Raw genomic sequence first — 12,176 nt, forward strand, 5'->3', positions numbered from 1 at the left:
TACCACCACCACAACGCATGGCTACCTTCGTTATAGTATCTCACTATACCCGCTATAATACTTAGCTACCTTTGCTATACAGTTTGACTACTAGGAGCTACTACTGCCATAGTGTGTGACTACCAAACCAAACCTTCTCACATTTAACGCAAATAGGGCCGTTCCTGTGTACCTTAGAGTGAAGATGTGGGATAGAGAGGTTAGGTGAGCGGGCCTTGGCAGCTCCAATAGAAAAACGAAAAAGGAGATTGATGTATCCGCGACTAAAGTAATTCGAGAGCTTTGTAAGAAGAAAAGAAACGTCGATTTTATTGTTTAAATAATTTTTTATAATCACCTAATGAATTTTATTGAATTTGTAGTAAAAATATTTTTATCCGCTCAACTCGGCTCCCACGAGATTAAATCCTGAGCGCGCTACTGGTGGGGGTGGCTCCTCAGTGGCCTCTGGCGGCCGGTTGACTTTGCTCCGACTGTACTCCCCTCTTATAACACAAACGAGGATCTTCTTCGCTCGGATTTTCGAGGGGGATGATTCTGCGAACTAGTTTCAACAAATTGCAATATCAAGAGGAGAGATTCGTTCTAATTGCCTCTTGTTTCGCTTGCCTGTAATTCGTTAAATCCATCAAATGCTGGCAAGGCCGGCTACGGTGGTGCGCGATTTTCAACGAGAGATTCTATCCGGCCACTTGGAGGGGAACACTCGACTCCTTCGCGCTTTAATTCCCGGCAAACCCGAATCGTTAAACCGTTTCCCTTCTTTAATTGCAGGAGCGCCGAAAGCAATCTTTACACTAAAGTGGCCGAGCTGCAGGAAGATATCTCCATGAAGCGTTTCGAGCTCGGAGAGGCGCAGCTCTACCTCGCGGCTGTGCTGGCGCAGGTATTATCTATTAATATTACCCGTTAACAAATACGGTGGAAAGAGAAGGCGGCTTTTCACCGACAATTAGAGGCGGTTCTTTGCATTCTGCTTCTATGTATAAAATAGTAACGAAAGTTCCGTTTTATGGGCAGGCTTTATAAGATTAAACTGTATAAAATTCTACTGGATTCTAGGAGTACTAGTATTGGGGGCTAGGGCTACTAGTATTAAAGCCTAAGACTACTAGAATTAGTGTCTTAGTAGACTTCACGTATTAGAACTTATGAGTCTTAGTATTTGAGAGTAGGACTACTAGAATCGGTGTCAATTACCAGCATTAGTATTTAGGACTGCTAGTACTAGGACTTATGACTACTAGTACTAGGACTTATGACTACTAGTACTAGGACTTATGACTACTAGTACTAGGACTTAGGACTACTAATACTAGGGCTTATGACTACTAGTACTAGGGCTTGTGAATACTAGTACTAGGACTTAGGACTACTAATATTAGGGCTAATGATTACTGATACTAGGGCTTATGACTACTAGTACTAGGACTTAGGACTACTAATACTAGGGCTTATGCCTACTAGTACTAGGGCTTGTGAATACTAGTACTAGGACTTAGGACTACTAATATTAGGGCTTACGACTACTGGTACTAGGGCTTATGACTACTAGTACTAGGACTTGTGACTACTAGTACTAGGGCTTAGGACTACTAATACTAGGGCTTGTGACTACTAGTACTAGGACTTAGGACTACTAATATTAGGGCTTATGACTACTGATACTAGGGCTTGTGACTACTAGTACTAGGACTTGCGACTACTAGTACTAGGGCTTAGGACTACTTGTATTAGTAGATACTTACAACTATACAGTAGTATTCGAGTTTAAGTTTACTAGTATTAGGACTTAGAACTCGTAGTGTTAGTGCTCAGAACTACTAGTATTGACACTCAGGACTACTATATAGTATGGAAGTCTAGGCTTAACAGTATTAGAGTCTAGAGATACTAGTTTTCAAGCTTAAGGGTAACTATATAGTATTAAGGTTCAGGAATACTAGTATTAGGTATTAGCACTTAAGACTACTAATACTAGGACTTACTGCTACTAGCATCACTGCTCAGGACTCCCAGTATCAGAGCCGTAAAATCCTACTATCAAACTCTACAGCTCCTGCCGTCGCAATGACGCATTACCACCACTAGAATTGAACACTACACTGGCACTACACTCCAGAACTACTAATATCACTATCACTATACAGTATTTTTCATCTGATGACCCCAACGTCCACTAGAACCGTCTCGAACCGTCTCGGACCGCGAGAGGGGGGGATCGGTGACACTAATACCGCCGCGGACCCAGGCCTGCCCCTGTCCCCGGCACGCGTCGCTGCCAATCGAGGAACACTAAAACCGCGACGCAACAAAAGAAACTGTCGATCGAGCGGAGAAAAAGAGAACTGGTCACGCAGCGTCACTCGACTCTCGAGAGGGTCGTGGCTCAGCCGATTAAAATTAGCACGAGCCTCTCCCATTGTTCCCTTCCACGGGCCGCGAACAAGTACAATGCACCTTGCCAGCCTCGCCGCCGCACCTGCACGTGCAGTGCCGAGCTTCCGTCCAGTCGAGCGCCGCTTTCGTGCCCTTGCTCGTCGACCGGGCCCTCCGCTTCGCGCCCGGGGGATCGTCGGTTTATTGGATCTGCCTGGATCCAGGGGGGCGCGAGACCCGCGTGGCGACAGGTAGAAAAGGAAGAGGTGGAACTGAGGTACCCTGGTGAATTTTGGCGTACTGGCAATCGATACCTAGTTGTGAGTAAATCGACGAGATAGTCGCGATGAGGGGGGTGATTAATTCGCGTTTTGTGGAGGGTGAAGAGTGGGGGTGGTGGATGGAAGGGTGGATTGTACGGGAAAGCTTCTTTGAGGGTTTTCGAGGTGGGGGTTGGATACTGTGTGTGGTGGAGTTTGTGGTACTGTGGAGCTTTTAGTGTCAGAATTAATGGGGAAATATGAGGGAATTTTTAGGATAGTGGAGCACTTACTTTCTTCGTAGTAGTTATTCTGTATTTTAAGGAGAGTGATGCAAGGAATGGTACCAAAAATCAAAAGTGAGATTAATGTGGGTAGTATCATAGATTTTCCAACGTTGGAGATGCCTACTAATTTTGTGATGCTTTCACAATTTTCTAGTACGAGTGTTTTCGGTTTAAGAGTTAGTGCTACGCGGCCCCTTTCGATTTCATTACATACAGTGTAGTGAAGCGTACAATTGTGTGCAATTGTCAGAATCTCACATTGTCTGACATATAACTGTCTACTCTACTTACGGTGGTGGTGAAGAGAAAGTAGAAAAGGTGAACGATATTAGAAACATCAGGATTTCATAAGCAGAAATCCAAGAAAAAGGTTTCCAAAGAAACCAGTTGCACCAAAAATTTAAACTTTACCCCCAACCCTAACATCTAAAACATCCATTGAAATAAAAACTGTAGAATTTTCATTGCATTTGTCTTAAACAAAAAAAAATCGAAATTTAATTTTTCGTTTATGCAACAACCCTTAAGGGGTTAAACTTCCTAACAACCACATATTGACAAAATCCATTCACTTCTCCTAATAAAACCCTGAAAACTCCTCAATAAAAATTCCCACAAACAAAATATAAAGCTCAAAAAAATTTAACAGAAATCTCAAACACATATTAACGCCCGAATGAAGAGTGAATACAATGAATTCGTTGAAGAAATGAAGAAATGAAGAAATGAAGAAATGAAGAGATGAAGAAATGAAGAAATGAAGAAATGAAGAATAATAAAAAGGGGGGTGTAAAACAGAATGCATAGTACGAAATAAATGTAATTAAATTCAGCTGCCCAGCAAGAACAGCAAGAAAGGGTGTGCATAAAAGAAAATGGATTCCCCTGAAATTTTCCATTTGACCGAGCATCGGTTGGACACAAACTATGTAACACACCGCGATAAACGTGCACCACAGAATTCAATAATATTGATTTCCACACGACTTTCAAATATGTGCATGTGCTTGCGCATCGAATGCACGGCTCCGTCGAGGACGATTGGCCCGATTCGAGCGTCTGCAAAATTCCTGAATACGACCCGGTCTGATCCTCCTGGCGGCATGTCAAGAACTCCAAACACGATGAAATATGCTCCACTCAAGGCAAATAGGAAACATAGGAATTGCAACCGACATTTTTACATTTCTTTGAGCTCAGCGCAGGGGGTTGGTGAAAGAGAATAAAAGAATAGTCGTTAATAAATCGCTAAATATTTTTGGAGTCTATAAATCGGTGACTTTTGAGGCGCCTGGTTGATTTAATTTGAGGTAAACAGAGCAGCCTAAATTTTAGTTAAAGAGGGATGAAATTAAAAATTCTTCAATTTTAAAAATATTCTATTTTAATCCGATCAGCTGTATGAACACGATACTTTATTAAAAAAAATAGGTTTTGAAAAATATCCTTGGGGATCTCAAATTCGAATTAAATTAACAAAATGTCTGATGCCTAAATTTATTATAACAGTGGTATTAGTGTATGAATCACTTTAAAAATCTAAAACTCGAAATTCTAATATAAATCTGATTACCTATTTTAAAAAAAAAAATTTGACGATATATGGTATCTGTCAGCTAACAAATTTAAAATTCAAATCCCCTGCTCAAAAGCTACCCCACCATTAAAATACAACGAACCTCAACTAAAAAAATGTCCAAAAAAATACCCCTTAAAAATCAATAAACAAATATTTCTTCATCTAAAATATTCGCCCTCAAAGAAAATTATCGTCCCCAATGGAGTGCAAACTGGAGTGCACCGAGTTACCAAACTTTGCCCGCCATTCTGCCCCGCGAAGTAGGTACACACGTATAGATATTCAGTCGCGGAGGGCTGGAGCAATCCAGCAGCCCCTTAGAACCGAGTTACGTAGACGTGGAGATCACAGATTACAGCTAGCTCGTTTAATCGTCTAACTCGCACAGGGTGGCGTGGGATCGATATTAGGGGCAAGTCGTGAAATTTTCAACAAGACGGGTCCTAATGGACCTGTCGACGGCCACCCGATACGAGTGTCCGTGGAACAAGCTGTCCAGGTATCGATAATTGGCCGCTTCGACCAGTCCTAGCAATTTCCTTCGCATTAGGCGTTGACCTATTCTCCTCTGCGTCGCAGAAATCGAGGGTGAAAGAGGGAGATATATATTTACCCGCCCGGGGTGACAGCCCTCGAAAGCAGAGTCAAGAAGGGTGAAAGAAGTTTCAATAGTTGGTGCAGGCCCATAACGCTTTCTTCAAATATGCAGCGATCTCTTCAGACGATTTGAACAAACGGCCCAATTATCAGCACTTCTTTGAAATATTCAGGGGGGCACCAGCGGCCAACGATGCTTTAAATTATTCAAAAATCTGTGTCGGTGGGGGTGCTGAAATATTCAGAAACAGTTCTAACGACTGAGGCACTTTCGATAGTTGGAAAGTTTGTCGCCGAGATTTTCGTGGAATGTTTGAGAACTATTAGAAACTCTGGTGGAGTACTAAAATGTTGGAAGTGTCTCGATTGTTGAGATTACAGTGGCATTTAAAGGCAGGGGAATTATTAGAAAATTATTAGATGATAAGGAAGTGCTGTAAAATGTTTAATAGCTCTGGGGTGTTTAGGGGTGACCTAGTTGGGGAATTTGTCTTAAGATATTTGAAGCTGCTAAGCGTATTATTATTCATTGGGAAGGTTCAGAAGGGATTCGGCTGTAAGTATTTTGTCAAATGCTTGAGATCTGCCTCAGTCACCTGTGACATCAAAGTGTTAAAAGGGGTGCCAATTATCTGGATTATTCTAGGATACTTAAACCTACTCTAATGCTATTAGTGTCTTCTCGGGGTTAAGTGAGCTGCCTATTGTCTATTTTGTGAATAGTCAGCAGTTCTTGTGATTGAGTATTCTGAAAATCGTGGCTCGAAGTGCTCCAATTACTAAATGAAGTATGAAGACTCTCCAATCAGAAAGTAATCCAAGACATCTTCGCAAACTTTCTCCAGACCAGTCAAGAGTTCTTCACCTGCTAGCAGGATTCACGAAGTATCAAAAGTACCACTCTTAATCCTCAAAAATACCCCAAAGTGTATTCAGGAACTACTGAATGACAACCACTGGAAAGTACTCCACCTGACATCCTCACAAATTGCTCAAGAACCCATGCAAATTGTAAGAGTCTCAGAACATTCGAAGCATTCGTCAAAAGTGCCCTAAGTACTTTTCAAAAATACCTTCATCAATCTTCCCAAAAGCCATCCAAAGGTACTCCACATAACACGGCATAAAATCATCCAAAACCTCTTAAAAAAAATCAAAAATGTCGTAGCATAAACTACCATTGCTCATCAAAAATACCCCAAGTACTTTTTCAAAATTCCTCCATCAATCTTCTCAAAGGTACTCCACCTATTATATCCGTCCCCAAATCATCCAAAACCCTTGAAACCACCACAAACCCAGAAACCTACAAAACCTACTTTTTCTCATCAAAAATACCCCAAGTACTTTTTCAAAATTCCTCCATCAATCTTCTCAAAGGTACTCCACCTATTATATCCGTCCCCAAATCATACAAAACCCTTGAAACCACCACAAACCCAGAAACCTACAAAACCTACTTTTTCTCATCAAAAATACCCCAAGTACTTTTTCAAAATTCCTCCATCAATCTTCTCAAAGGTACTCCACCTATTATATCCGTCCCCAAATCATCCAAAACCCTTGAAACCACCACAAACCCAGCAACCTACAAAACCTACTTTTTCTCATCAAAAATACCCCAAGTACTTTTTAAAAATTCCTCCATCAGTCTTCTCAAAGGTACTCCACCTATTATACCCGTCCCCAAATCATCCAAAACCCTTGAAACCACCACAAACCCAGCAACCTACAAAACCTACTTTTTCTCATCAAAAATACCCCAAGTACTTTTTCAAAATTCCTCCATCAATCTTCTCAAAGGTACTCCACCTATTATATCCGTCCCCAAATCATCCAAAACCCTTGAAACCACCACAAACCCAGAAACCTACAAAACCTACTTTTTCTCATCAAAAATACCCCAAGTACTTTTTCAAAATTCCTCCATCAATCTTCTCAAAGGTACTGGGTTCCACTTATTATATCCGTCCCCAAATCATCCGCAACCCTTCACACCACCACAAACCCCGAACCCTAAAAAACCTACCCTTGCCGATCAAAAACATCCCAAAGCACCCCTGAAAGCTTCTCCGCCGAAATCCCCAAAGAACTCAAGCACCCCCAAACCATTCAAAACCCCATCCAGCCAAAAACCCTTCCCCACCAACCAACCTCCCCCTCTCCCAAACCTCACCACGACCGCAGTCCCCCGTGAAGCCATTCAAGAGTCCTCGAAGCGCCGTGGCGCGAAAAGTCAAAGCAGAGGAGCTTGGCGCGCCGCGGGCGCCGGCCAGAAACACCGACCATCCACGGAAGACGAATAAATACGGCGCGCAATCGCGCGACATGCGCCCTCCCAACTGGGTCACCGTTCAACGCCGCCGTCTGAAAATCCATTCCCGTGGTTCGAGTCCGCCTTCCTAGGTCAGGGCAGCAGGAGCAGCCTCTGTGGTCCTCGCGAGAATGGGTTGGACAACGTTGCGCACACGAGTAGTTAGTATCCCCCGTCGACACCTGCACCGCCTGGCCTCAGCCCCGTCCATCCTGGGTCCGGGTCGTCCTGGCCCACCTCCGCCAGGGGCTAGGCCATGAACGAACGCTATTCCCCGATTAGCGACTGCCACGGCGTTGCTCCTTACGCGGGGAGGGGAGCAGTGTTTGTTGCTATGCAGCTGCCTGTGGTTAGGCTAGGTGGTCCTGTGCCCAGGGCATTGGTAGCGGGCCCCGGAGGCGGGGATAGTGGTGCTGTCGTCACGCATCGGTGTACACTTTGTGGGGGTCAGTGATGCCTCGGCCTAATCTCGGCCGATCGCTACGCGGTTGTTATGGGGGGACTGGTCACGTGGCAAGGCTCGGGGTCTTGTTGTGGTGCGTTGTGTGGGGGTTCGTTGACACGTGGCGGGCACGGTTCGAGGCACGTGTCCACTGGAATGCGTCGTCGTGCGCTTCTGCTGGCGGACCGTCCAAGGGAGAGCTTTTTACCTGCCCAGGGAGAATGGACTCTTCTGAGGGCCCCTTTGTGCGCTCCGTGCGTCGCCCGCGTGGTGCATTGTGGGACGGCTGGGCTGAGCGGCGTCGGGGGACACGCTTTAGGTTCCCACTCACTTGGTCGTGCTTTTGTGTTCTTGTGCTTCTATGCTTCTCTCTGCTTGCAACCGCGAACCGCGTGAGTCGATTCACAGAGGACGGGGGTGTCTGTTGCCGTTGCTGGTCGAGTCTCTTTGACGCAGATTTTGGAAACTCGGGAACTCGGGAACGCAAATATGTTCGTTGAGAAGTGCTTGAGAGCTGGGGAGAAAATATTAAAAGATTCAAATTTTAGCCTCGCGAACGTTTTCAACCCTCTTTTCTGACTTTGCACACGTCCAGTGAAAAGTTGATTTTTTGAGAATTACTGATGCTTCGGGAACTTCGGAAACCTGAAAAATCCTGGAATTTTTTGATTCATGAATTTTTTTAACTGTTTGAAAATCGTAAAGGTCTTGCAAGTTACGAATTACTGAAGCTACTTGGAAATTTTGAACTTGTTGAGTTTTGAATTTTTTTAACGACCTGTACGTTGAGGACCTTGGAAGTTTATAAACTCTGGGGGATCCACAGCCTTCTGAATCTCCATTCTTGAAATATCACGCGGTTGATGCACTTTCACCCTCCCACTCCCACCCTCCACTTTCCCTTTGAATCAATGAATTCCTTAATACAATGGCGTATTAAAATTTCTCTCTCTCGATCAAAATAACATCCTCTCTTCTCAGTTAAAGAATATTTGTCAGAAATTTCATTCAACTACTTACCTCATAATTAACGTCAATGTTGAACATTAATTGTTACTTAGTATTCTTTCATAAATTGTAACATTTTATTTAAAAATTGGAAGGACTCCATATTCCTTCAGTGGCATTGATATTTGTTTATGCTGTATAGTGCTCTATACAACTCTCCTGAACACTGTGTTTTAAGATAACATTGAATACAGCTTGCTCGTGTGGTCGATGCACCTCCAGTCTCTTTATGAATGGACTCACCACAATATATCCAATCCTGGATACAATAGCATAATATGTACATGGCAGTCCGTTCGAAATCAATAGTAGTCCGATTCCCAACAATACTATTCAGTATGGCTTGAATTAGGAACATCTGGTGACACGTAGTTATTAAAACATTCCATCGATCGTTGAATTAATTTGCAATTAAGCTATGCAGTAAGGACAGTTTTTATTTAACTATTTGATGAAAAGAAAACTATTTCTAATACAAATGAATGCAGCTGCTGACTTCGTTTCACGATAATATTAATTAATAATTCAATTAGTTAGCAAAATAGTGGGGTCCAGGTAATTGGACTAATCGAGTGTTTCAATAATCACTACCGACGCAATTGCATCTATATAAATGTCATTGATTTTTTTAGATAAAGTGGACCACAGGCCACAGGATTTTTTTTTAAATTTGGAGGGTGATTTTAGAAGCCTTCTTTTACGATATTAGAAATTTTATATTTAGCCTGACCTTGTGAACAATTCTTCTTCAAAATTTCTCCACCCCGGAGAATATTTTTTTCCAAAATTTTCTAAATAGAAAACAATTTACCACGGGCCACAAGATTTTTTTAAAAAAAATAGAGGGTGATTTTAGAAGCCTTCTTTTACGATATTAGAAATTTTATATTTAGCCTGACCTTATGAACAATTCTTCTTCAAAATTTCTCCACCCCGGAGAATATTTTTTTCCAAAATTTTCTAATTAATTTAAAACAATTTACCACGGGCCAGAGGACTTTTTAAAAAATTTAGAGGGTGATTCTAGAAGCCTTCTTTTACGATATTAGAAATTTTATATTTAGCCTGACCTTATAAAAATTCTTCTTCAAAATTTCTCCACCCCGGAGAATATTTTTTTCCAAATTTTTCTAATTAATTTAAAACAATTTACCACGGGCCACAGGATTTTTTAAAAAAATTAGAGGGTGATTTTAGAAGCCTTCTTTTACGATATCAGAAATTTTATATTTAGCCTGACCTTATAAAAATTCTTCTTCAAAATTTCTCCACCCCGGAGAATATTTTTTTCCAAAATTTTCTAATTAATTTAAAACAATTTTCCTACTCGAAGCAACCCCTTCAAGCGTCTGTAATTTCTCAAAAAGTGAACGCCAGATGGTATGAGATATTTAAGAAATTATTTTTTAGTACTTTGTGCCATTATTTTCAAAAATCGTTTTTTATTCAAAGCAACTTTTTCAATGCTATGCGATTCTTTTCTTCAAGTTTCTCCAGCTGGGCACAGAGAAGTTACTCACGGGTAATTTGTTCAAAGGCTAATAAAAATAGACGGGCATCGAATGGAAGAAAAAATGAACACGCATGCCACCGTGGACGTTCAGGTGTTCTCTGTCAAATCCAATTAACGCGCCAGCTCCTTCGTCGCATTAAAACCGAGCTGGCTTCCCTTTTTATTCGACATCTATTTACTCAGTTGGTCGTCCGCGGCCCGTCAAACAACTCGTGCAGAAATGTGACAATTTGCATCGCCGAAAGTGACGAGTTCTCTGTCCCAAAGCTGGACACGTTACCATTCAGCCGACTTTCAATATTTCACAAAGCGACGGCACTTTTATCTTCCGTTATTAAATTCGATTTTTCTTTACCTACCAGAATTCTATGATTTTACCCAAAGTAGTCATTGGGTGTATTTTGTAGAAAATCTTTCAGGAATAGAGAAGCAGTGAAAATGGTAAATAAGAAGAAAGTTTGGGAATTTATTGAGTGAAAGTAGTGGAGCAGTGAATTCTGAGCGATTTGCGGGGGTGGGAAGTGGCTTTCGTTTATTAAATATAAATTATTTAACCGTTTAGATGGCAATCTGCGAGATGTAAACGTGACGCATAAATCGCGTGCGGGAGTCTCTTCGTCGCGTTTGATGAACGTGTTCTCTGAACGCGCATCGGCGTTCTCCGCCCGATGATAGCCGTCCGATACACTCAGGAAATTAAAATATAATACTCAGTGACAATATTAACGAACATAATCCAGGCAGCAATTTTATAATGCAAAACCAGATAACGATGGTACATTAGCAACGAAAAAAAACAAGCAGAAGATGAAAAATGACGGAGCATAAATTCACTGCGAATAAATTTGAAAGAAAAAAAATGAAAAAAGGCACTAAATTACTAAATGCAAATTAAAAACATAATCGGGCGAGAGTATCCTTGCGATTTTTCTGCACTAGGGAAGAAATCGACCCAATGATTGAAAAATTTATTTAAACAATAAATAATTCTTTGGTTTATTGAGCCAGATATTTTACCGAGCATTCGTTTTGGATTTTAGAAAGAGCTGTTCGGCGGTGGAGAAGCTGGGCAACCGGATGGGGTGAGCGGCCGGAAGATGTCGAACGGCTCGACCGGAAGCACCAAGCACAAATGGCTGAAAGCGTTCAAAAGCTTGAAGACGAGCTCGCCGCCAACCCCGCCGTCGGGGGACAAGTCAGTTTATTTTCTAGAATCTTTTCTTAAAACGGAAGTTCACTCTAGGGGCGGCACGTGTGTCTTCATAAGATATCGTTTCTTTCTTAATTTGCTTTCTGTTCCTCTAGTGTTTTATTAACAGTGCCGTTTAGAGGTTGTTTAAATAACTGGAATTGTTGTTTTGTGAATGCACGACTAACACAGAGGAAAACAGGCGATGTACCATGCTGTTTCGACGGTGGTCGCCATGTCCAGGTAAAGACCCGTGCTTCTCATGTGCGCAACTACTGTATCAATACTTAGTTTATAATTAAAGTAGAGGCTAGCCTCGTTCGTCTAGGGATTTGAGATTAATCGGGGAATTTTATTACATAAATATTGAAGTGCCCGCAACTTTGCCTTCTAGAAGATAGGGAATTCCCTCTTACATCGATCATTATGCATCCCTCTTGTCAAAGATATTGGACGCCCGCAATTCGCACCCCCACCTATGCGCGTTGCGGACCACTCTGTATTCAAACGCTATTATCTAAAAACTGGTTAGAATCACGAAAAAATTATATCGACAGTAATTGTAGAAAATTGAATCCTCTTTCAATGTTGTTTAAACAAAATTTCGA

At 41.8% G+C, this 12,176-nt stretch overlaps 1 protein-coding gene across 3 annotated transcripts in view; it reads left to right on the forward strand.

Moving 5' to 3' along the window:
- Positions 1 to 12,176, forward strand: part of Stacl (SH3 and cysteine-rich domain-containing protein) — a 70,590-nt gene that overhangs the window by 46,313 nt on the left and 12,101 nt on the right. For 2 of the 3 annotated variants that reach the window (XM_076828064.1, XM_076828066.1), the window contains exons 6-8: positions 775 to 886; positions 11,420 to 11,574; positions 11,761 to 11,811. In XM_076828064.1, the coding sequence (XP_076684179.1) occupies positions 775 to 886; positions 11,420 to 11,574; positions 11,761 to 11,811 (318 nt within the window). The remainder of the gene's footprint in view (positions 1 to 774; positions 887 to 11,419; positions 11,575 to 11,760; positions 11,812 to 12,176) is intronic. The other variant, XM_076828065.1, reaches the window with a different exon arrangement.

Source organism: Andrena cerasifolii, chromosome 15 (assembly GCF_050908995.1).
Source record: "Andrena cerasifolii isolate SP2316 chromosome 15, iyAndCera1_principal, whole genome shotgun sequence".
Taxonomy (NCBI): Eukaryota; Metazoa; Arthropoda; class Insecta; order Hymenoptera; family Andrenidae; genus Andrena; species Andrena cerasifolii.